General features: G+C 42.8%; 1 protein-coding gene across 2 annotated transcripts in view; it reads left to right on the forward strand.

Moving 5' to 3' along the window:
• LOC126236658 (protein lin-54 homolog) overlaps window positions 1-27,424 on the forward strand; it is a 277,045-nt gene that overhangs the window by 127,028 nt on the left and 122,593 nt on the right. For both annotated transcript variants that reach the window (XM_049946127.1, XM_049946126.1), the window contains exon 5: window positions 11,724-11,855. In XM_049946127.1, coding sequence (XP_049802084.1) covers window positions 11,724-11,855 — 132 coding nt within the window. The remainder of the gene's footprint in view (window positions 1-11,723; window positions 11,856-27,424) is intronic.

Genomic DNA, 27,424 nt, shown 5'->3' on the forward strand with positions numbered 1-27,424 from the left:
TATTCCTGATAACATTAGGCCCCCAACAACATGATCAAAGGTTAGCCAAGGAAACACCTTTAGCACAAAAAACACCGGAAATACATGTCATTGCCTCCAAATCCAGCAACAGCAAGATCTGCATGGTGTTTTTCATTCAGAGTATTTGATTCTGGGTAGAATTTTTTATATGATATACCATGCCTCCCCCCATGAATCATGGACCTTGCCGTTGGTGGGGAGACTTGCATGCCTCAACGATACAGATAGCCGTACTGTAGGTGCAACCACAACGGAGGGGTATCTGTTGAGAGGCCAGGCAAATGTGTGGTTCCTGAAGAGGGGCAGCAGCGTTTTCAGTAGTTGCAGGGGCAACAGTTTGGATAATTGACTGATCTGGCCTTGTAACACTAACAAAGACGGCCTTGCTGTGCTGGTACTGTGAACGTCTGAAAGCAAGGGGAAACCACAGCCGTAATTTTTCCCGAGGGCATGCAGCTTTACTGTATTGTTAAATGATGATGGCGTCCTCTTGGGTAAAATATTCCGGAGGTAAAATAGTCCCCCATTCGGATCTCCGGGCGGGGACTACTCACGAGGACGTCATTACTAGGAGAAAGAAAACTGGCGTTCTACGGATCGGAGCGTGGAATGTCAGATCCCTTAATCGGGCAGGTAGGTTAGAAAATTTAAAAAGGGAAATGGATAGGTTAAAGTTAGATATAGTGGGAATTAGTGAAGTTCGGTGGCAGGACGAACAAGACTTCTGGTCAGGTGAATACAGGGTTATAAATACAAAATCAAATAGGGGTAATGCAGGAGTAGGTTTAATAATGAATAAAAAAAATAGGAGTACGGGTAAGCTACTACAAACAGCATAGTGAACGGATTATTGTGGCCAAGATAGACACGAAGCCCACGCCTATTACAGCAGTACAAGTTTATATGCCAACTAGCTCCGCAGATGACGAAGAAATTGATGAAATGTATTAAGAGATAAAAGACCTTATTCAGGTAGTGAAGGGAGATGAAAATTCAATAGTCATGGGTGACTGGAATTCAATAGTAGGAAAAGGGAGAGAAGGAAACATAGTAGGTGAATATGGATTGGGGCTAAGAAATGAAAGAAGCAGCCGCCCAGTATAATTTTGCGCAGAGCATAACTTAATCATAGCTAACACTTGGTTTAAGAATAATGAAAGAAGGTTGTATACATGGAAGTACCCTGGAGATACTAGAAGGTATCGGATAGATTATATAATGGTAAGACAGAGATTTAGGAGCCAGGTTTTAAATTTTAAGACATTTCCAGGGGCAGATGTGGACTCTGACCACAAGCTATTGGTTATGAACTGTAGATTAAAACTGAAGAAACTGCAAAAAGGTGGGAATTTAAGGAGGTGGGACCTGGATAAACTGAAAGAACCAGAGGTTGTACAGAGTTTCAGGGAGAGCATAAGGGAACAATTGACAGGAATGGAGGAAAGAAATACAGTAGAAGAAGAGTGGGTAGCTTTGAGGAATGAAATAGTGAAGGCAGCAGAGGATCAAATAGGTAAAAAGACGAGGGCTAGTAGAAACCCTTGGGTAACAGAAGAAATATTGAATTTAATTGATGAAAGGAGAAAATATAAAAATGCAGTAAATGAAGCAGGCAAAAAGGAATACAAACGTCTCAAAATGATATCGACAGGAAGTGCAAAATGGCTAAGCAGGGATGGCTAGAGGACAAATGTAAGGATGTAGAAGCTTATCTCACTAGGGGTAAGATAGATACTGCCTACAGGAAAATTAGAGAGACCTTTGGAGAAAAGAGAGCCACTTGTATGAATATCAAGAGCTCAGATGGGAACCCAGTTCTAAGCAAAGAAGGGAAACCAGAAAGGTGGAAGGAGTATACAGAGGGTCTATACAAGGGTGATGTATTTGAGCACAATATTATGGAAACGGAAGAGGATGTAGATGAAGATGAAATGGGAGATATGATACTGCGTAAAGAGTTTGACAGAGCACTGAAAGACCTGAGTCGAAACAAGGCCCCCGGAGTAGACAACATTCCATTAGAACTACTGACAGCCTTGGGAGAGCCAGTCCTGACAAAACTCTACCATCTGGTGAGCAATATGTATGAGACTTCAAGAAGAATATAATAATTCCAATCCCCAAAAAAAGCTGGTGTTGACAGATGTGAAAATTACTGAACTATCAGTTTAATAAGTCACAGCTGCAAAATACTAATGTGAATTCTTTACAGGCGAATGGAAAAACTGATAGAAGCCTACCTTGGGGAAGATGAGTTTGGATTCCGTAGAAATGTTGGAACACATGAGGCAATACTGACCATACTAGAAGAAAGATTAAGGAAAGGCAAACCTACGTTTCTAGCATTTGTAGACTTAGATAAAGCTTTCGGCAATATTAATTGGAATACTCTCTTTCAAATTCTGAAAGTGGTAGGGGTAAAATACAGGGAGTGAAAGGCTGTTTACAATTTGTACAGAAACCAGATGGCAGTTATAAGAGTTGAGGGGTATGAAAGGGAAGCAATGGTTGTGAAGGGAGTGAGACAGGGTTGTAGCCTATCCCTGGTGTTATTCAATCTGTATATTGAGCAAGCAGTAAAGGAAACAAAAGAAAAATTTGGAGTAGGAATTAAAATCCATGGAGAAGAAATAAAAGCTTTGAGGTTCGCCGATGGCATTGTAATTCTGTCAGACAGCAAAGGACCTGGAGGAGCAGTTGAATGGAATGGACAGTGTCTTGAAAGGAGGATGTAAGATGAACATCAACAAAAGCAAAACAAGGATAATGGACTGCAGTCGAATTAAATCGGGTGATGCTGATGGAATTAGATTAGGAAATGAGACACTTAAAGTAGTAAAGGAGTTTTGCTATTTGGGGAGCACAATAACTGACGATGGTCGAAGTAGAGAGGATATAAATGTAGACTGGCAATGGCAAGGAAAGCGTTTCTGAAGAAGAGAAATTTAACATCGAGTACAGATTTAAGTGGCAGGAAGTCGTTTCTGAAGGTATTTGTATGGAGTGTAGCCATGTATGGAAGTGAAACGTGGACGATAAATAGCTTAGACAAGAAGAGAATAGAAGCTTTCGAAATGTGGTGCTACAGAAGAATGCTGAAGATTATATGGGTAGATCACATAACTAATGAGGAGGTATTGAATAGAATTGGGGAGAAGAGGAGTTTGTGGCACAACTTGACAAGAAGAAGGGATCGGTTCTTAGGACATCAAGGGATCACCAGTTTAGTATTGGAGGGCAGCGTGGAGGGTAAAAATCATAGAGGGAGACCAAAAGATGAATACACTAAGCAGATTCAGAAGGATGTGGACTGCAGTAGGTACTGGGAGATGAAGAAGCTTGCGCAGGATAGAGTAGCATGGAGAGCTGCATAAAACCAGTCTCAGGACTGAAGACCACAACAACAACATATCATGATGATAAATTTGAAGGCACTGGTGACTGTCGCCAACTCGGTGATACATATGCAGTGGGCCCTCCTCTTTTCTTCAGGATGTGCAGAGCAGCCCCTCTTCCTGAATTGTAGTACACCGACTGATTGAACTAGTGTTGCATTTGGGTATTGCCTCACATCATGTGTAATTGTTGTGCTGTTTTAAGAGATCTTCTACAGACATCATGGTTTATACATTTAAAAAAATTACTGTCTTGCGAACACATGGTGTTTGCAATGGTAGCTGTTAAAATGGTAATGCTTGTGCTGTTTCTATGCTCTATCTTGTATTATAGGCGGAAACTTCTTTTAACACAATCTGTTCACTGCCAGCAGAAATTACAGTCGCATAGTGCTGCCTAACAGTACAAAGAATCTGGGTGCAGCTTTGCTGATAGTTGCTTTAAGATGCATTATTTCCAAGCAGTGACAGCTTGAAGTCAGTTGTTCACTCTTTTAGTGCTTCGGAGAACCTGTAAGATGGATTTTTCTGCTTCCAAAAAGTGCTACATAACTTGAAAAAAATATTGCAGGTGTGATCACTTTCCACACATTGAGGACAGTTTAACTGATGAAGAAATTCTGGGGCTGCTTGAAGCATCTGGTCCCAAAACTGACGATGATGGTTTTGAAATCAATGATAATATTTCTGAAACAGATGGGAATCTGCTTTCTCCATTTTATAAGCAGGAACCACACAAAGAAGTCAAAAAAGTTTACAACTTCTGGGAGAAAGCAGCAGTCACTGTAGCCCGACTGGAGTGTCTTAATAACGCTTGCCAATCTTGCTTGGTCCATTTGTGCCGTTTGTGTGTCCTTGGTAAATATTAATGGCTGTGAACACATGGAACATAGGCTCCACAATTATCCTGCGTCACATCACTCAAATAATGGGTGAGTAAAATTGAAGTGTCATGTAAATACACACTCTGCAAAGATTTATTTATTTATTTATTTATTTGCAAAATGCTTTATCATATTATGGAAGTGGGATTGTATGTAAATGAGGACCCTGTAGCACTCTGGCCCCTTTCACTTGCAAATTGATGAGAATAGTACAGAGATTAAACTTCACCTATAACTAGCTCTTCCACTGTATAGGAGGCCAAAGGATATGTGGTTAATGCAGAGAAACTGACAGTCCCACTATTAGGAAAAACTGTGGATATGTTAACATAAAACATCGTTGATGCATTCCTGACGAGTAGTTGTAAGTTATAAAATGCTTGGCATTAACAGAATTGCTGTAGAAAATTGAGTAGCTATATCAGTTAATAATTTTCTCGCAACAGTAAATTTGTAACTTGCATCTTGGATTAATGTATGTGCCATTTTATCTTCCATCGTACAAGTCTTCAGCTAAAAGTACTAATTAAATTTATCACATGATCCCTATCTACCTGTCTTTCTTGAAATTCTTTGTATATTAGATTCTCATTAAACTTTTCAACATGTGTGAAGGTACAACAGATTTTATTGTACATCTAGATTGTTTTCATTTTAAAAAAGTGTTCTAGATGGGCAATAAAATCTGTTGTATATTAAGTGATTGCAGCATCTCTTCAAATCCAGTATGTCATTTTTTGTGGTGTCTGATTATCAATAAAATTTTGTCTTGTGATGATGTTGAGAATTTCATTTATCTTCAGTATTATTTATATTTTTTATAGACAAATGTATAAAACAATGCTCTCCTGCTCTTGCTGGCAGAAATGTGAAACTATGGCATTCAGCTCCCAAACTGACTGGTTGGAGCATATTATCAGTAAAAATAGTAGGTGTTGCACAGCCAGTTGGAAGGGTTTGAAAGTGTTTGAAACCTGTCTTGTGGACAACACCTTTACCAAGAAAACTGCAGAAACAAGCATTACATTATCTCGAGGCTTCGTAGAAAGCAACCTTCCATTGATGTATTAAAGAGCCCTGTTTGACAACAGTGGGCAGATGATTGACATTGTAATATTTTCAAGTGTCAGGTAGATGCTGAAAGCATCACTGCATTTTGGATTTTAAATTATAGGGATGGCAGACAGTAAGTAGCAGAGCAAAAACCCTTGCAGGAAATATTGAACCCAGTAAAATATGTTACGTAAACTATAAAATTGTAGTAAAATATCTGGAAGATTTATTCAGTACTCAAGATTAGTTGTCATGAGTTCCTCCTCTTGAGTCAGTTGTGAGGTTTTTAACCGCCATTCTCGACACTTAAGTCCAAAGGGTCCAAATTTCCTTAACCATGAAGAGACAGAGAAATTAAGTCTGATGGCCAAGGATGGTTATGTTCAGATGTTTTTGTGTGGTTAGTGCATATTTAAACCAGAAATAGTCGTGACTCGTAGGGTAGTAACATCTGTTGTTTCATGCTTATGTGCCACATATTTATCAGTTTCAGATGGATGTTTGCTTTTCCTAATTAATTTTCAATATTTCTATCATGGAATTTCTGTTGTAAAATTAAGAAAAATACTCATGTCATCACTGAATCACTTAAAGGTCCAAGTCCATTAGTAGGATGCATGCAGCTGCAGTCAAGATGGAGTAGCTTAATAGAGCAATTTTGAAAAGCAACACAAAAGTGTAGCCAACACATTGAAAAGAAAGTGGTACAAATTTACAATGAAGTCATAAAACCAATTGACGAGTAGTTGGGGCTGATGGCTGGATGGACAGTAAAAGTAATAAACAGAAGGGTGAAAGAGACCAGAGCACTTTCGGTCTACTAAATAGGGTGTCCTAATCAAACGTCATGTGTATCTATTAAGGAAGTCTACCGGTTTTGGCTTGCAGCAGTTAGTCACAGACTCAAAATGCAAAAACCATCCAAAATCTGAATGTTTCTGCAGCAATGGGGCACTGAAGAGATGCATACTGGGCATTACTAGGAAAGACTGTACAAATGTATCAGCAAAGTGACTGGAGTGGAAGACATGATGATGACTTTAGTGAAACTGTAATGGATGTGTACATGACATGTAGCCAGGCGAATGGATGTCAAATGAACTAAGGCAGATTTTTGCAGGTATCCACGAGAGAGTAAACTACATAAAATGATGATCTAATGGTAGGTAGATAGGTGAATTTGTCAAATGTGCTGAAAACTATGTATGAGGCAAAAGCATAGAGGGAAGCCAAGACAAAACTCACATCAAAGTTACAGCTTTCCAAAAACATTTTTTGCACAACTGAAATAAAGCTCAAATTCAGTTGGTTTATTGGTTAGGACAGGCCATATTACCTTTGCAAACATTACATTGGTTACTAACAGGAATCTGTGCTTAGAGAGAGGAGGACTGAGGAGAGAAGCAGAGTGCACTGTGATGTGCAGGTGGGTAAACAGCCCTGTATGAGGCTGAATGGATGTCTCAAGAAGGCGATAAAGGCAGATAGTGAGATGGACTAGTGGAGGTTGAGGCCATGGGGGAATGATAGAAATGAAGGATATGTTGTAGGGAGAGTTTCCCACCTGCACTGTTGAGAAAAGCTGGTCTTGGTGGGAAGAATCGAAACTTTAAATGTGTCTGCCTGCCGCTCAATGCCTCATTGATGTGGTGAGTAGCAATCTAGACTATTAAATTTTTGATTTTTTTTTTTTTTCCTTTAGGTTTTTCAGCAGGCATGCTGTCAACATGTGTAATACAATAAATGAATTTCTCTCATTTCACACATTGAACACTTCAATTTAACTTAGGGTTTACAGGATTTATGCATGGACTGGAACACAGATCATATACATGCATGCTAGAGGTGGCAAAAAATAACTTAACTGATAGAAATAATTGTTATCGAGAAGTAGCAGTTACTGTAGTAACCACACATCTGTTACTAGGTGTTATTTTTTAATAACTGCCAATAATGTGTGGCGCCAACTCTTTAATGAAGTCTGTACTACGTTTTTGCATCATCTGAGATCTTATCAGAGCAGAGTGGAGAGACGGACCACGTGTAACATATATTCTATAGCTCATGGCAGTAACCTGTAGAATGTGTGCCATTTGTTTACCGAAACTGCCATTTGTTTGCCGAAACTTCAGTTTCATGCTCACTAACTATATAGAGTGACCATAAGGAACTCAAGCAACTGTGGAAATAACTGTCAGCAGACGAGTATAAGCTACTTTTCCATGGCAGTTGAAACTGTCAGACTGTGTGCGATCTATGGAAGTAAGTCAGTAGATGAGTGTACCTGTAAGCTATTTTTCTGTGGCGTTTACTTTTTGCTCACATGTCTCTGGAAGTTCTGGGCTACCACTACAGGTCGTGGAAGTTCATATGTGTGACCCAGACTCCAGTACGTCGTACCAGATGGTGATATTTCCAGGGCGGGGGGGGGGGGGGGGGGCAGATATTGGAGTGAAACAAGTATTTTCATACTTGTACGGAAATAACCGTCAGACATCAGGTGGCTCCACAGAGGATTTCAAGTAACTTCCCAATGAGCTAGTAACCTGAAACTTTCAACATACCTCAGAAACAGATGACAATGCAATATTAACTCACCATCTTGTCTGATGTTTGGCAGAGGGTGCTTTTTTTTTTCCTGTTCGTTTGTCTGTTTGTTCGGTACACATTTTGAAATTGAATTGTGGTAAAGACTTGAAACTTTCAACATAGCTCAGAGCCTGATGATGGTCCAATATCAGCTCACTATTTCGTCTGGTGTGTGGTGAAGGTCAGTTTGTGTACCACTGCTGATGCCCCTTTTCCTGAACTAGTTGCAAATGTTTTGCAGTAGGAACGGTTGCTGGTGAACCTGTGTGTGAGCGTGAATCTACTTAATTTTTACCTTCACTGTCTATTCACAATAGACAGGGTGGCCTAGGCCTACTCAAAACATTTTGTTGCAAATATCTCTGGAACTACAATAGATATTTAAAGAAAACTTTTATGCTTATGAATGTAAGGTAGGGGCTCATGAAGGTAAATACTGTGAAACATTCTAAAACATAAGCAAATACTAGTTTCAACACACACATTTTGTAAATGAACTGGCAACATTATTTTTACACAATCAATAACATCAAAAAACACAAAAAGAATGCCGTTGGTTGCATCACAACATGTCAGTTACATCCTGAAAAATTGCAGTCTGAAACTGACACTTGAAATAAACAAAATGCATCGCTGTTGAACATCTGAAGATGCAAACTTTAACCCCACATTGCTCATAATTGTGATGTGATTGACTTATTATGATGCCACAAATGCTGCACTTACTGCTTTTTATACTGTTATTAAGAGAACTGGAAACAATACAGATGTCAATAAAACACAATGAAAAACAAGGAAAGGTTTTAAACATTCATGCATTATTGATCTTTGTTACAGTACTGGAATGGACAAAACAGAAACATAATATCGAACATCACCAGCCAGGATAAACATAATTAATGGTTGACCAAGTTTGTAACAGTGGTATAAATGCTAGTTGTATGTAGTTGTGCATAAATTACATAATGTTGCTTATCACTGAAAATTTTCAATTACTATGCTACAAAACATTGGGAAATAGTTCCATAAATGTACACTAGTACCTACAAAACAAACACGTCTTTCCAGAAACACACAAAATTCACACAAGTATGCAATTGCATTTCTCACTGCAGAAATGCTACAACGTATTTTTGAAGAGATCGCCTTTACATGGCAACACCGCTGTGCACAGTCCATTGCTGATCGACTCGCTGCTGACAGTGCTCCTGGTGTTATTGCAGCACATGCTGCAGTAATACAGGCTTTCATGTTGACCATTGTTGATGGAAGCTGCTGAGACATCACATTTTTTACTCGTCCCCAAACAAAAATGTCCATTTGGGGGGGGGGGGGAGGAGGTCTGGTGACCACACTGGAAATCTCTGAAGGGCTGCCCTGTGCTGTCCATCTATTTGAGAATTGTTGATTCAGTGCATTTCTTAGCAACATGGCATTATGTGCAGGACATTCTCCATGCTGTACCATATTATTTGATGCAAATGAAGAGGTAGGTATTCCATTAGTTCAGGTAAGGTACATCTCAAGAACTGCCCTTATTGTCAGCCGTTAAGAGTGCCATCAGTGAAATATGGGCCAGTGATGTGTTGTCCTATTGATTCTCCACTGACGTTAATGTTCTACCTGACAGTCAATGTGGGTTTTCCAGTGACCAGTAGTGTATATTGTGTAAATTGATGTTCCCATGGTTTTCAAACATGTCTTCATCAGTAAACAGCACCCTGCGCATAAAGTTGTAGCCTTTCTGCAGATCTTAGGGACAGTATTCTAGGCCAATTTGAAAGTCATTTCCATGAAGACCTTCAAGTAGCAACTCATGGTAGGGGTGGTATTTATACATATGAAGAATGTACAGCACCCTTGTTAGAGAGGATTCCTACCAGTGTCTCCATTTCATGAGGGTTTAGTGCTGCGACCACCATAACAGTTACTTCTGTTGCTTCAAGTATTATTCTTTTGCTCTGGATCCATGTTTCTGGAGACATGCGTACTGTCCTGTGGAGGTCTCTAACAATATTTATGAAGGTAGGGTAGATTGGAAAGATGTCTATTAGAATTATATTGGGCATAAACCATGTCAAATGCCTAGAACAGATGGACGGGTAAATTAACATCACATTTACAGCATTGATACCAGTTGCAGTGTACAGCCCATCAGTGCCGTTTACCTGTGTGTACCTCCACACAGATCAACTTACTTCATAGTGAGCTGTTCCCAAACACAGTGCTGGTTGCGGTCTGTTACACTACACAACTGCAGAGGTGATGGTTTGTACTGGGTAGTGCAACAATTCGCCACACACTGACCAGTTCTGTTCTGTAGTGTGTACATTGATAAATAAAACACGCAGGAGGGAAACTGCTATGTACAGAACAGTGTTTGTGGCAGGAAAACCTATTCCTACTTTCAGTCCTTGTGGTATTGGTGAAAGTAAGATTACATACGTCAATCACCTTGCAGTTACGAGCAACGTGGAATTTACTCTCGCATCTGGGGATGTGCAATAGCAGCATGTTTAGTTTATTTAAAGTGTCAGCTTCGCTTTGCAGTTTCTTGGTATGTAATTGACATATTGCAAAGCAACCAATGCCATTCTTTTTGCAATTTTTCATGTTCTTGATTGCATAAGATTTTTCTAAAAAGGTGAGTTTGTGTTGAAACTAATATTTATGTAAGTTTTAGAATGTATAGGAATATCTATGTCAGGTTGGGAACAGTTATAGGGCTCAGAGAAATTATTCTATCCTTTTTAGCCTGTTTTAAAAAGTATTATTAATAATGCAAACTGTAGAAGATATACAATACTCTAAATACTGTGAGAAATGTAATTAGTCATTCTCACACTAAAAAATTAAGACCCTGTCAGTATCTGAAGAAATTTTGCAGAAATAGAGCAGCTTTTCAAATCTCTCGTAAAACTGTACTACCATACCCTCAATTTTTTCAGTTTGAATATCTTGTAGTGGAGTAAATGAATCTGTCATGTTACATTTATTTGTGTGTTGTGTTCATGGCCGTCCATATGTTGTAGCAAGTGAACAGCACCAAAAATCAAGCTTTGAATTTTGCCTACTGCATTCACCTTACATATTAGTTCACACTTGCAGAACGGCATCTTCAACATTTCACTTTTAATAGTGCTGTGGCAGAATTTTGTGTACTTTCTGTAGTAGCTTCAAGAATTCTGTTTTATAATAGCGTTCAATAACCTACATACGTATAACATGAAACACTGATAACCTTTCAAACATCAAGTGAGATGTAAAGATCAGTTAGCTAAGTTTGTGGCATGATAGAGCCAACATTCTTGCCATATCTCAGTACCTGCAGCTTTAGTTGTACTGATAAACTAAACTGATGGATTCCACCTACGTAGTTAATTAACTGTACTCCCATCTGGTAGATTCAGCAGTAAAAATAACGCTTCTGAGATTGACGATTAGAGTGATGCTGCGAATCACTGATATGATCTGTGGTTCTGTTCATGTGCATCTTAATCTCTTACATGCTACAAATAATAATATTCTAAACATTCACGGTGTGATGTAGTGCTTACCTGTGTTTCAATGAGGCATATTATTAAATTAATTTGAAAAAGTACATTCTTCCCTGTTGTTATTAAGACAGTATCAACTTCACACATTCATCGTTTTCCTGTGTGGCATTCTAGAGCTTTAGATGGCATGATATAAAATTTGTTTTAAGAATAGTTAAAACTAAGTTTTCTACTTGCAAGTAAAACACTAAGTGAATAGTTACGTTTATCTGTGTTTGTTATAGGGTTCCTTAAAACCAGGTACTGTACTTACATCAACTACAGGAAGTGGTCAAGTTATCAGTATACCTGCAACCCAAAATGTTATGGGTCCTGCTGTAAGCATTGCTCAAGTTCAGATGCCAGGATCGCGGCAGGTATGAGATTCTTTCAAACAACTGCTGTAAACATCTGTGATTTTTAAAAGAAAGAAAAGTGAATATAATTGATACTCTGATGTTGCTTTATCATTGTCACCATGATATTTTTTCTTAATGTGTGGACATGTTGATGACTTCAGTTCCTTAGAAGAAGAATTAGAAAATGTTTCCTTTGTTTCTGACAAACTCTTTTCAACTTCTTGTAGCCCTACTGTTGTTAAGCAAAAACACTAGGCATTCATCTGTATGTAAGCTTCACTTCAAAATTAAATAGTAGAGAATTTCTTAGACGCATCTCACATACAAGTAGCAAGTATGATGATAAAATGTCTAATGGTTTCGGACTTAAACTTGGTAGGATCTGTGTGATGTAAGTGTGCCTTCAAACATAGGGTAGCTGTTCTATCTGTGTGACAGTAGTTTGGCCATATACTTCCCACATTCCTCTTTCAGACTTCATCACAAAGGCTATATTAACTGTTTCAAATCCCAAAAATGTTCTCTCTCCTACAGAATGTATCAGGAATAAACTTTCCACATCATTTGCAACATAACATGCAATATATTTTCCGATGTATTAAATACGTGGAGAACTCGTGCTAATCATATATGTTACCCTACCACATACGAGATCAGTATCAATCTCAGAAGTTAATTTAGATTCCATTTTAACATTTGTCTTATTATTGATGTAACATTTCTTGGAACAGCTGCTGATCTGCAGGGCAGGATGGCAATCCATGGAATATTTACTTCCTTGTTCGAACAAGTATTTCCCATTGCTAAATCTTTGTGACTGCCACCCCGTAATGAAGACACACTTCATCCTTCAGTATGGCTCACTACATACACAATAAAAATAAAACCAATGAACAGTATCTGCACATTTATATTAGATATATTTTATGAATTACTTTCATTATATCAGTTGTTGGCAAGATGATTTAGTGACCTCGTTTCTTATTCCATGGATCATATGCATGATAAATTGCAATGATGTGGAATGAATCATTTTATATTCACATCACAAATTTCTTTGTACATAGTCCTCCATGCTGATAATCGACAAGTTTCCTTTTTTAAAATGCACAACTCAAGCTAGCTTTGTTTTGCACAACATTGGAGTGAATGTTCCAAAAATTCAGTGTTTCATTGCTGTTTAAATTCCATTGTATTACTTTTGCCTCATCCCTCAGATACATCCACTTAACCATTCATAACCACTTTCCTTTTCCCTTCAGAGATGTTGCCATGATGTAGGATGTGTCAGGAGCAATGGTCAGTATTGAGGGATGTGACAGGAACAGTCTTTTGAAGCAAAAAAGTATAGTTAACATGAGCTGTAAAATGCATACCTTAAGAGCTGTGAACACTTGTTCATCTTCACTACTATGAAACATATTTGTTCTAATGCCTTCTTGAACATTGACAATTCCTCCTGGGACACCCTGTATCCAATATCCTCAAACCAATCCCCCAGTTCATTAACACAGGTGTAGTTCCTCCCTTCTTGCTACACCCACCCTGTCTCCTACCATGCTACCTATGTTCACACTCTCCTTGCTGTCCATAACTAATATCTCCTTCTCCTGACCAGTCTGTACTTTCAAGATGCTTTACTTTACCTTGCCAATAAATTTATTGTGTGGATGTCTGTTTCTATCTTACTTTAGTCCTCCAAGTAGACAAGTTTTGTTTCTTTCCTTCTTATTTATTCCTATTCCTATTCCTATGCCAATGCAGCCAGATAACTGTCGTGTTAACATTTCATCTTGTTGCTAGTTACAAAATCATGTAAGCATGTCATAAGTGTTATTTTCATTGTTGTTTATTTGTCTGTTTCTTCCCAACATCTATGTGACATTGCTAACATGTGGGGGAAAAACTTGAGTATTGTATCAAAGTTTAGTCACCTGTCTTGTCAAGCAAGAGCTCGATACGCATGTTCAGGAGGCCTTTTCTGCGGAGAATGCATAATGCCTGTCCATGTATTTCTCTCTTAAATAACTAATGAACGGTTCTACCATACTAAACAGTACGAATCCAAGCAATCAATTTTTCAGAATATGAAAATAATTCCCTTATAAAAATTATTCCATACAATAATTTCATTTTAGGACACCATTATTTTCATTGTATCTGTATTGTATGGCCCTTTCTGTTCCATTGATGAATCTACTAGAAATCACCACCTTCTTTACAACAATATTATGAAAGGGATAGATTGCTGCTCACCATGTAGAAGAGATGTTGAGTCACAGAGAACCACCACCACCACCTCTGTGGCCACAGTGACCAACTATATCCTCACCCTTAACTGCTGCTGCTATGAAGGCACCACGTACAAATAGATTCATGGTGCAGCAATGTGCACCCACATGGCACCATCCTATGCCAAACCTGTTCATGAGCTGCCTAGAGGAATATTTTCTAACCCCCAGAATTCCAAATCCTAAACTCCACATCTGATTCAGATTCATTGATGACATCTTTGTGATCTGGACGGAGGGTGAAGACACCCTATTCAGATTCCTCAGAACCTCAACCAGCTGCTTGCAGTAGGTGCCATCAGTGCTGAAGAAATCTGCCAGTATCCTTGCAGGGGTTAGCAGCCTCCAGGGGTGGAAATTGCCCCTGCATGCAGAGTTGCGTGATGTCAAGGTGAGCACACCAGCCTATGACGGCAATTGCCCCTGTTATGGCCTGCTGTCTCTCAGGGCAGACGACTGGCATAGTCCTCTTGTCTTCATAGGTACTGCTGGACTGCAAATACCTCTTCTAGAGATGGCGGGTATTTGTGCTGGTTAGAAGTTGTGTATGCCAAAGAGTTTGTGCCTGTCGTGAGTGGGGCACCTGGACTCCGAGCAACGGATTACTGGCCGAGGCTAGGTGGTGCCCAAGTGGAGAGCCCCCATTCAGAGTGGGTGATACCATAGCAGATGAGCTGTAAATGAAGTTATGTCCTGCTGGTGGCTATGCAGCCCCAACAGTGTCTATGGAAGGGAAGTCCTCTTTTAATATAGAGAGAGAAGATCCTAAAATGTTTCCTTCCCTGGCTGCACTGTGGGAGGAATGTACGGTTAAGTGGGAAGCAGAGAAATGCTCCCCACAATACTTGGTTTGCAAAAAGGGCTGATGGGGATTCCTTCTTTGCCACAAAGCCCTTATTCTTTGTGGAGAACATAGAAGACAAGACCCCCTACGTGTTCGGGGGTCAGAATAGGCCCGCGGTATTCCTGCCTGTCGTAAGAGGCGACTAAAAGGAGTCTCAAACGTTTCGGCCTTCTGTGATGGTCCCCTCTTGGGTTTGACCTCCTTTTTTCCAAATTTCCGTTGTTAGTGCGTGCCATTTGGGGAAGGACGCCTTACGTGGTGTTTTTCTATTGGTCCATCATGCACCACCATCTTGCATGTTACCTATTGTCGTGTGGGGGGGATTACACCCAACATCTTCTGGGTTGTCTCCTTCTTGTCTTGTGCGCAATCCTCTTCTTAGCGCCCACGACAACTGTGGACCCTTTCAACACCTAAAATCCAGCACGGTAGCCAGTCCGTTGTGGTGGAGTCGTCATGTACCCTCTTGGTGGTAGCCCCCTGACCACGCAGGGATCGCACTACAGATGCCAGAGCTGTTTCCTACCCATGCATGCCAAGGAGTATGTGCCCATCTTGTTTGGGGCACGGGGACTCCGGGCAATGGGATATCGGCCAGGTACCCGTTGCTTTGGCTGGGTGGCGCCCTTGGGGAGAGCCCTCGTTCGGAGTAGGTGGCATCTGGGCGGATGTGGCGCAATGAAGTGCAATAAATCACACCAAGCTGGTGGTCGCACGGCCATTGGCGTCTCTAAGCGAGGCAGAGTTGAGTTTGATGCTGCGTTATATGACCCTCAGTCATTCCCCTCGTTGGCTGCGCCATGGGAGGGACGCCGATCTAGTGCCACGTGGGAGCCTTACGTACCGCAATACCTTGTCTGCAGCAGGACTGATGGTGACTCCTTTCTTACGACGAAGCCTCTGTTTTTTGTGGAACACCTGAAGGATAAGTTTGGGGAAGTGGCGGGGTTGTCTAAAATGAGGAATGGGTCCATCCTCCTCAAGACGTCCTCCCCAGCCCAGTCACGAGCGTTGCTCTTGTGTGATGGATGACGTCCCTGTTACCGTCACTCCCCACAGTAGCTTAAATATGGTCCAGGGGATTATTTACCATCGTGACCTCTTGTTACAATCCGATGACGAGCTGAAAGCCGACTTGGAACGACGTGGTGTACATTTTGTCCGTCGTGTACATAGAGGACCCAAGACTAACAGGGTGGCCACCGGTGCCTTTATCTTGGCCTTCGAGGGTGATGTCTTGCCTGAGAAGGTCAAGGTAATGGTTTACCGTTGCGACGTCAAGCCATACGTCCCTCCCCCGATGCGGTGCTTCCAGTGCTGGAAGTTTGGGCATATGTCCTCCCGTTGCCCATCCAGCGCTACATGTCGAGATTGCGGACGCCCCTCTCATCCCGATTCTCCATGTGTGCCTCCGCCTGTATGTGTCAACTGTGGGGAGCACCACTCTCCATGCTCGCCGGATTGCCCCGTTCTTCATAAGGAGCGGAAGGTAATGGAATTTAAGACCCTGGACCGGCTTACTTATCGAGAGGCAAAACTGAAATATGAAAGGTTTTATCCTGCTTCCATTCGAACATCGTATGGTGCAGCCACGTTATCGTCGCCCACGCAAGCGACGGTTGTCGCCTCATCTGTGCCGCCTTCAGTGTGCCCTCGGGGCCGTGCATCTCTGTCTGCCCCCCTTGTGTCTGGGGGCAAGCCTTCCTCTGTTGTCCCCTTAGCCGTTGGGGGTAAACCCTCTTCTGTCGCTCCCCCCACGCTTACTTCAGGAGTGACATCTCCTCCAAAACCGGGGGGCTCGATCCCTCCCCCTCCTTCTCCACCGGCGTTGCCTCTGCCGGTTCCTCTCTCGCGGAAGGGGTCCCTCGGGGCTCTCCCTTCCTCCGTTTCTTCTCCTACCCAGCCGGATGTCAGCCAGTGGCTGAAGGTTCCGCCACCTGCTGGTCGTAGGGTTTCTGCGTCATCGTCAGCCTCCGACGCTCCTTCAGAGAAGCTCTCCCAGCCCTCTCACCCTAAGGGCCGACGTGAGAAGAAGGAACGGAATGTGTCCAAGAAGAAGGACGTTCCGGCGGTTTCAGTACCGCCTGCTGTACATAGTCCTGGCTCCGGGGATGAGGTGGAGATCCTCGCCTCTGCCGCGGATCTCGCCCTCACGGAACCCTTGGGGGCCTTTCCTAAGGACACAGCTGACTCTCTCCCGGTGGCGGCAGTTGGCTCTGAGGCGCCGTCTGCCTCTTAGTCGCATTCACGCCCTCCCAGTCCCTTCCTGCTTCCATTCTCCAGTGGAACTGCGGCGGTTATTTCCCCCACCTGCCTGAGCTCCGGATGCTTCTGAGTGTTTCCCCTGTTCTCTGCATTGCTCTGCAGGAAACTTGGTTTCCGGCAATGCAGACCCCCGCCCTTCGCGGTTATCGGGGATTCTATAAGAACCGTGCTGCCTGTCAATGAGCGTCAGGTGGGGTTTGCCTCTTTGTTCACCACTCTGTCTGTAGCTCGCCAGTACCCCTTCTGACACCTTTAGAGGCAGTCGCTGCCAGGGTTGAGCTCTCGCCGGCTATTACTGTTTGCTCTATTTACATTCCTCCGGATAGGGAGCTCCCCTGACATGTCTTGGCTGCGCTGCTGGCTCAACTCCCGCCACCATTGCTGCTTCTGGGCGATTTCAATGCCCACAACCCTCTATGGGGTGGGACTGTCTCCGATGACCGCGGTCAGGCCGTGGAGCATGTGTTGGCTCAGCTCGACCTTAGCCTCTTGAATACCGGTGCTCCCACGCATTTCAGTGTGGCCCATGGCTCGTTCTCAGCCATCGATCTCTCTCTTTGCAGCCCTGGTCTTGTCCCATCCCTCCACTGGAGAGTGCATCCTGACCTGTGTGGTAGTGACCATTTTCCCATCTATTTGTCACTGCCCCAGTGTCATTCTTCTGGGCGCCTGCCCTACTGGGCTATCAACAGGGCTGACTGGCCGGCTTTTACTTCTGCTGCAACCATTGAGTCTCCCCCACAGGGTGACATTGACGAGGTGGTCCATGTCTTAACCACGTCAATCATTTCGGCGGCCGAGGCTGCCATCCCCCGCTCTTCTGGACTCCCTCGGAGGAAGGCTGTACCCTGGTGGTCGCCGGAGATTGCTGAGGCTATTCGCGACCATCGGCGGGCTCTCCAGCGACATAGGCGGCACCCATCTCTAGAGACCCTCATCGCCTTTAAGAGGCTCCGTGCCTTGGCCCGTCGTCTTATTGCACGGCATAAGCAGGAGTGCTGGGAGAGGTATGTCTCATCCTTGGGCTCCCGTGTCTCCCCCTCACTCGTGTGGTCCTGGATCCGGCGGATTTATGGATACCAGACCCCTATGGGTGTCCCTGGGATCTCCTTGGACGGCGCACTTTGGTAAGAGCTCTGCGACTGCCACTTACAACCGCCCCCCCACCCGCCTTTCGCTCTCTAAAGGAGCGAGCCGAGCAGACGCCGTTATCATTCCACATGCGTCGTTCTGAAAAATACAATGCTCCTTTCAGCGAGAGGGAATTTTTCACTGCCCTCGCTGATTGCCCTGATACAGCACCAGGACCGGACTGCATCCACGCGCAGATGCTGAAGCATCTCTCCAGGGACTGCCAGAGACACAGCCTCACCGTCTTTAACCGCATTTGGAGCGAGGGCGTGTTCCCGTCGCAATGGCGAGAGGGTCTTATTGTCCCCATCTTGAAGCCCGGTGCGGACCCACTGGCGGTGGACAGCTATCGTCCCATTACCCTCACCAACGTTTTGTGCAAATTGCTCGAACGTATGGTGGGGCGGCGTTTGTGTTGGGTCCTCGAGTCGCGCGGTCTCCTCGCTCCATCCCAGGGTGGCTTCCGTCGGGGCCGGTCTGCTGCGGACAATTTGGTGCGGCTGGAATCTGCTATTCGTACGGCCTTTGCCCGACGTCAGCATCTCGTTGCTGTCTTTTTTGATCTGCGGAAGGCGTATGACACCACATGGAGGCATCACATCCTTGCTACGTTGCATGAGTGGGGTCTTCGTAGTCGGCTACCAGCTTTTCTTCAAACCTTTTTATTGCGCCGCTCTTTCCGGGTGCAAGTCGATGCCGCCTCTAGTTCATCTTATACACAGGAAAATGGGGTCTCGCAGGGCTCTGTGTTGAGCGTCTCCTTATTTCTAGTGGCCATTAATGGTCTGGCTGCAGCCGTGGGGTCGTCGGTGTCTCCTTCTTTGTATGCCGACGATTTCTGCATCTCATTTAGCTCCACGACTATGGGTGTCGCCGAACGCAGGATGCAAGTAGCCGTTCGCAAGGCAGCATCATGGGCTCTGGCTCATGGTTTTCAGTTCTCTGCAGCCAAGACTCGAGTTATGCACTTCTGCAGGCGTCGGACGGTCCACCCTCATCCTGAACTTTACCTCGACGGCCACCTGCTTGAAGTGGTGGACACATGCCGCTTCTTAGGACTCGTCTTTGATGCCCGGCTCACATGGTTTCCTCATATTACTCAGCTGAAGCAAAAGTGCTGGTGGCACCTCAACGCCCTCCGCTGCCTGAGCCACACATCTTGGGGTGCGGATCGCTGCACGCTGTTGCGATTGTACAGAGCCCTTGTGCAGTCCAGGCTTGATTATGGGAGCCTGGCCTATGGGTCTGCATCACCCTCAGTGTTGAAGTTGTTAGACCCCATACACCACTGTGGGGTTCGGCTTGCGACTGGGGCTTTTCGTACGAGCCCCGTGGATAGTCTACTGGTGGAGGCCGGGGTTCCCCCGCTGCGGATTCGCCACCATCGACTGCTCGCCGACTATGCTGTCTACGTGCATTGCTCGCTGGGCCATCCCAGTCGTCGCCTGCTTTTTCCCTGCCATGGTCCTCCGTCTGCCCGAAAGGCGACCTAGGTCTGGGCTTTCCATAGCTGTCCGAGTCCAGTCCCTGCTGTCGGAACTGGGGTCCTTCCCTCTTCTGCCTCCCTTCCGGGTCCGTGCACCTACGCCTCCCTGGTGTTTGCCCCGTCCGTCCGTCCGTCTGGACTTGGCACAGGGGCCCAAGGACTCGGTTCCGCCTGTGGCCCTCTGTCGCCGTTTTCTTGCGCTTCTCGCCTCATTTTTGGGCTGTGAGGCTGTCTACACTGTTGGTTCCCTGGTTGATGGTCGCACTGCCTACGCTTTTGCTCACGCTGCCCATGTTGAGCAGCGCTCCTTGCCGGCTGGCTGCAGTATTTTTACTGCAGAGCTGGTGGCCATATTGCACGCTCTTGAGCATATGCGTTTCTGCTCAGGTCCGTCCATCGTCATCTGCAGTGACTCCCTGAGCAGCCTTCAGGCCATCGACCGCTGCTATCCCTCTTCTCCTCTAGTGTCCTCTATTCAGGAGTCTGTTTCCGCCATTACCCGTTCTGGTCGTTCGGTGGTCTTTGTTTGGACGCCAGGTCACGTTGGCATCCCAGGGAACGAACGTGTTGACAGGCTGGCCAAAGGGGCGATCGACGCCCCAGCTTTGGAGATCGGCCTCACGGCTCAGCAGCTGGTGTTGTGCCGTAAGGTGCTTGGGATGTGGTCTGTTGAGTGGCGTGGCGTGGCATGACAGCCCCGAATAAACTGCGGGCTGTCAAGGAGACGACCGATGTGTGGCGCTCCTCCCTGCGGGCTTCTCGCAGGGACTCTGTCATCCTGTGTCGGCTCCGCATCGGCCATACCTACCTGACGCACGGCCATCTTTTGCGTCAGGAGGATCCCCCCCTGTGTCAGTGTGGGTCCCGGCTGACGGTAGCCCACATTCTGTTGGAGTGTCCCCGACTGCGCACCCTCCGGCAGTCTTTTAATCTCCCGGGCACTTTGCCTTTGGTTTTATGTGACGATGCCTCCATGGCTGATGACGTTTTAAATTTTATCCGTGGTAGTCCTTTTTATGGTTCTATTTAGGGAGGTCCTGCACCTTTCCCTTTCTGTGTCTTTTGTCCTCGCGTCTCTCAAAATTTGTTGCTGTTTTGGTGTCTAGTCGGATGGTTGACTCTTTCCCTTTTTTTTGTTCTCATGGTCGGTCAACCAGTCTTCGGCCCTCTTCTTTTCTTCTGTTCCTTTCTGTCTGGTGTTCATCTGTACTCTTCTTGTATGTAGTGTTTGTTGCTGCATTTGTGTTCTTTTAGTGCCTGGGGGGGAGTCTCCTCCCCCCTTTGGTTTTTACCTGCTCCGCACATTTTTGGCTCGCCTGTTTTTGGAATGGGGGACTGATGACCTCCGCTGTTTAGTCCCCCTTAAACATCCCAACAACCACCATAGAAGACAAGTTTGGGAAAGTGGCAGCCATCTCTTAAATGAAAAGTGCATCAATTTTGATCAAAATAGCATCCCTTGCTCACAGCCGCTGCTCGCTTGTAACAATTTGGGAGACGTACTGATGATTGTCCCCCCCCCCCCCCCCCATAATAGTCAAAATATGGTTCAGAGCATCATTTGTCGCCAAGAGCTGCTCTTGCAATCTGATGATGAGCTACGTGCCAACTTGGAATGACAGGGTGTTTATTTTGTTCATCATGTCCACAGGGGGCCGAAAGACTACAGGGTTGCTATCAGTGCCTTCATCTTGGCCTTTGAGGGGGATTCAGTGCCTGAAAAGGTCAACGTGATACCAATGTGATGTGAAACCATATGTGTCGTAGTCATCCCCCACATCCATGCGGTGGTTCAGATGTTTGAAATTCGGGCATATGTCTGTGCATTGCATCACTAGCCCCATCTGCAGAGGTTATGGATCTGGCACCAACAGCAGCTTGTCAGTTGTGGTACCCACATTCACAGCTCCCCTAAGCATCTGAGTTACTGTCTCCTCATTCCAAACATGGGAATCCATCTCCCACAACGGTGCCCCAGATCAGGGATTATGATCGCAGTTCGCATCATGTACCTCATTTTTTAACTCCAGCTGCTTCCTCTAGCATCTCTCCTCCAGGCTGACTCACATATGTCCATTGGCCACAGCTTCGTCTTCACCTATCACAAGGTCCGAAAGACTCATTTTATCTCTTGATGATGGCTGTCTGTGATTCCCTGTATGCCCTTGAACAGTGTAGATGCACAGTGACCTGTATCTGGACCTTGGACCATGTTGGGATCCCTCAGAATGAACTCACTGGTAGCTCAGCCAAATTGGCTACCAGTAAGCTGACTCTTGAGATTGATGCTCAAGAGCCAGACATCCGATCAGTATTATGCCTCAAGTTTTAGGGACCTGGAATACGGAATTGCTCACTCTGACTTCACCAAACTAACTACAGGATATGAAGGAGACTACAAATCTGTGGAGGTCCTCCATGCAGGTCTCTAACGAGAACTCTGCTGTTCTTTGTCGGCTCTGCTTCAGCCATACTGCGCAGATCAGACTGCGGCTGTCTGGACTTGGTGGTCCAACCCACCCCCACCCTATCTCCTCTTTTACTTCCCCCCCCCCCTCCCCCCATGTAGTCTGTTCAATTTGTTCATCTTCAGTCTATCTGTGATTTTCTTGTCCTGTTTAGATTAGATTAGATCTAATTTCATTCCAATTGATCCGTGGTGAGGATGTCCTCCAGGATGTAGAACATGTCAGAAAAACAATAATACATAACAAATATTTACAACTGAAACAAATCAGCTAATGTACCTTCCACAGGTTCCAAGTGGAATGATTGTAATTTTTTTTAATGAGTACTATGTGAAAGAATCATTTTACAAACACTAATACACTGAATTTAAAATAAAAAAAAGTTTTTATTTATTTATAACGTAATAAACATGTAATAGACCTACTATAATACTTATTTACAATGAACACATTACTGCACTGAAATGAAATGGTGCGGAAGTTAGATTGTACTTACACACACACACACACACACACACACACACACACACACACACACACACACACAAGTTGGTTCTACTGAGAAATTCATCAATGGAGTAGTAATAGTTGGCCACCAATAAATCCTTTAGACTTCTCTTAAACTGAATTTCATTGGTTGTTAAGCTTTTTATGGCTGCTGGCAAGTTATTGAAAATGTGTGTTCCTGAATGATGTACACCTTTTTGTACAAGAGTAAGTGGCTTTAAATCCTTGTGAACATTATTCTTATTTCTAGTATTGATTCCATGAACTGAGCTGTTGGTTCAAAAAAGTGATATATTTTTTATGACAAATTTCATTAAGGAATGAATATATACTGGGAAGCAGTAGTTAGTATCCCTAGCTCCCTAAACAGGGTTCTGCAGGATGTTCTTGAGTTCACACCACGTACAACTCTTACTGCACATTTTTGTGCCTGAAAAACTTTAGTTTGGCTTGATGAATTACCCCAAAAAATAATCCCATATGACATTATGGAATGAAAGTAAGCATAGTATGCCAGCTTTTTCATTTTTATATCCCCTATGTCTGACACAATCCGCATTGCAAACAGAGATTTGTTAAGACGCTTCAGCAGTTCTGTGGTGTGCTCCTCCCAGTTGAATTTATTATCAAGCTGTAATCCCACTTTTTTCATCTGCTTGTCATCATAAGTTAGGCATATACTCGTGGGACACCCCTTACAAGCTCTGAACTGCATGTAGTGTGTTTTTTCAAAGTTTAGTGACAAAGAATTGGCTAGGAACCAGTGATTGATGTCCACAAATATTTTATTAGCTCATCTTTCTAAGACTACACTTTATTTGCTATTTATTGCAATGTTTGTATCATCGGCAGACAAAACAAACTTGGCATCTGGTAATATTACTGATAAAAGGTCATTGAATTACACAGGAAAAAGTAAGGGCCCTAAGATGGAACCTTGTAGGACCCCACATGTAATTAGTTTCCAGTTGGATGATGCTTGATAGCTTAATACATGTCTCTTTCCTAATAACACCCTTTGTTTCCTGTCAGATATATGAGATTTGAACCATTTTGCAGCATTTCCTGTTAAACCATAATATTCTAATTTACTTAAAAGGATATTGTGATGTACGCAGTCAAATGCCTTTGACAGATCACTAAATAACCAGTTGTCTGCAACACAATATCGGAACCCTTTAGAAATCCGAACTGTGACTTTGACAGTATGTTATTTGAGATAAGATGGTTATAAAGCCGATTATACATCCCTTTTTCTAAAATTTTTGAGAATGCTGAGAAGTGAAATTGGATGGAAATTTGATGCTATTTCTTTATCTCCCTTCTTAAACAGTGGCTTAACTTCAGCACATATCAACCATTCAGGAAATATTCCACTGATAAACGACTGGTTACACAGGTAGCTTAATATGTTACTTAACTCATAATCACATTCTGTAATTAGCTTTGTTGATATTTCATCATACCCGCTAGATTTTTTTGATTTTAAAGATTTTATGATGGAAATTATTTCTGCTGGGGTAGTCAGGGGTCAAATTCATATTATGGAAGTTACTTGAAATGTCTGGTCTGAGGTATTCTATAGCAGCATCTACAACCCCATCTTTTCAGTAACAGTTATAAAATGTTTGTTAAAAAGCTCTGCAACACTATACACATCTGTCACCAATGTATCATTTACACTTAATGCTATTTGTTCCTCTTCATGTCTGGTTCTACCAGTCTCCTCCTTCACTATATCCCATATTGTCTTTATTTTGTTATCTGATATGACTATCTTTTTCCTTGTAATATATTTGCTTTGATGTCCGTATTACAGCCTTTAATATTTTGCAGTATTTCTTGTAATGTACTGTAGCATCAACATCAGAACTTTTTCAGATTAACAGACACAGTTTTCTTTTTGTTTTACAAAATACCCCTATTCCATGAGCAATCCATGGCTTCTTTGTAGACTTTGTTCTAACCTTGGTTAGTTTTGGAGGAAAACAGTGTTCAAATAAGGTAAGCACTTTATTGGCAAAAGTGTTAAATTTTTCATTCATGCCATGAGCACTGTAAACATCGTTCCAGTGAATGTCTCTAAGGAGTGTCCTAAAACAATCAATTTTTGGCTTATTGATTACCCTCTTGAGCTCAGATTTAACAGATTTTATATACTGTCCAGTATTAACATTTAACAGAAGAACTGCATGTCATGGTCTGATAGGCCATTGACTATTGATTTTGTAATATAATTTTGTTCATTGGACTTTTCATAGATATTATCAATGGCTGTTTGTGAGCAATTGGCTACCCTAGTGGGGAACTTTACAGTGGGAATTAAGTTGAATGACAGTGTTACTAACTCAAATAAGTTCTTATTGGGAGAGTCTTTAAGGAAATCTACATTGAAATCACCAGCAACCACAATTTCTTTGTTTTTTGGTTGTTAAATGGGCCAGTACAGCTTCAAGGTTGTTTATGAACATATTAAGTTACCTCTGGGTGCTCAATATACACTTAATATTATGAAGGACTTTTTGTGAAATTCTACTTCTGTTCCACATGCTTCCGTATGCTGTTCTAGGCAAAATTTATGAATGTCTATGTCCTTAAATTTGTGACAGTTCCTGATGAATGTGGCAACTCCTCCTTTCTCCATTTCTCCTGTACAAAAGTGAGATGCTAACCTAAACCCTGTAACACTTAAAAGTTCTGTACCAGTGGTCACATGATGTTCAGAGAGGCAGATTGCCAGCTGAGTGTGAAGACTCTAATTCATCTATGCAGATAATTAATTCATTAATTTTATTTCTCGGTCCTCAAATATTTTGATGCAATAAAGATAGCTGACATTTCACATTGACTGAGTTAAAATTGGGTAGAGTTGAAATATCTGCTGACTGTTGAAAATTCTAAATCAATAGCTTTTTATGCTGTGTGAAAATATTATGAAAAGGATCGTTGCTACTCCCCATATAGTGGAGATGCTGAGTCACAGATAGGCACAACAAAAAGACTGTCACAAAATAAGCTTTGTGTGCGTGTGTGTGTGTGTGTGTGTGTGTGTGTGTGTGTGAGTGTGTGTATGTGTGAAAGAAAGAACCTAAAACTGATCCCCACATGGGGACTTGAGGCCTAGTGTAGTTACACAAACCCCTCCACGAGAGTGAGGCACGTACTTGTGACTTCTTACTGACAAAGGATACTTGCGCGTGCACCTATCTGTCGTCTATTTTTGATAAAAACCTTGTTGACAGAAAGCTAATTTTATGACAGTCTTTTTGTTGTGTCTATTGTGACTCAGCATCTTTGCTGTATGCTGAGTAGCAACTATCCTTTTCATAATATTGTTAGATGCCATCCTGGATTTTCTGTTGTTTGATTTTTGTTGCTGTTGATTTAATAGTTCGTGGGAAGTCTGCACATCTCTGGGACAAGATAATGATCCATGGAATACTAATTGCCATCTTCGAGCAGACATTTCCTCTCACTGGTTCGCCTCAACTACTGTCTCGTGCTGAAGACATGTCATCCCTCAAAATGGCTCACAGTAAAAATTAAAACAATCCACAGTATCTGCACATTTATATGAGGCATATTATTTTATACTGTTATTTTCGTACTACGCAAATTACTTTCCTTGCAAGTATCCTTTGTCAGTAAGAAGTCACCAGTACGTGCCTCACTCTCCTGGAGGGGTTTGTATAACTACACTAGGCCTCAAGTCCCCGTGTGGGGATCAGTTTCAGGTTCTTTCTTTCTTTCTTTCTTTTTATTTATTTATTTATTTATTTATTTATTTTAGTGTACTTAAATTGCTTGCAGAAAATGCTGTAATGGTTCCTTTGTAAAAGGACATGACCAATTTCCTTGTTTCATCTTTGTCCTGTCGAAGTATGTCTTACATCTCTGATGACCTTGCCAACAGTGTGTGTTAAAATATGATCTTCGTTCATTCCTTCATTCCTTCCTTTCTCTTACGTGTAACAGATTCTGTGTTAAAATAAAAAAAAAATAAAAAAAAGAAAAAAAACAATGATCAAAGCTTTCCTCTCGATTACCTCACAGTGGCAAAAATTTAGAATCCCAGTGTGACATTGGCATGCTCAGTGGGCTTCGCTGAACCACATTGCAGACTGAAGTAGTTTTATAGGATGTAATATTGTCTGAGTCATGTAGCAGCAACATAAAAATTAAGAATATCTTCAGATTTTCTTCTTCTTCTTCTTCTTCTTCTTGCTTGCCAGTTTTGTTATTTAATTTCTAATTAACCCTTCCTTATTCTATTTATGTGTCATTTTCTCACTTTACAGCAGTTTGGCCTCTTTGTTCATAGTTTCTGTAGCATAATTTATTTCTGTGTTTATTCCTTTTGAATGTTCTGTGTATTGTGTATATCTCTTGGTCTTCTGTATCCCATTTTCACACACACACACACACACACACACACACACACACACATTAACTCCAGTACTGCTGGCAGAATAAGTACACGATAATTTGGCCTATGCACAGAATATGCGTCCTCCCCCCATGCTTCGCATACGTCCATCACTTGCGGACGACCACCTCAGTTGTCTGTGAACTCTTAGTCAGTGTTTAACATTACT

Source organism: Schistocerca nitens, chromosome 2 (genome assembly GCF_023898315.1).
Source record: "Schistocerca nitens isolate TAMUIC-IGC-003100 chromosome 2, iqSchNite1.1, whole genome shotgun sequence".
NCBI lineage: Eukaryota > Metazoa > Arthropoda > Insecta > Orthoptera > Acrididae > Schistocerca > Schistocerca nitens.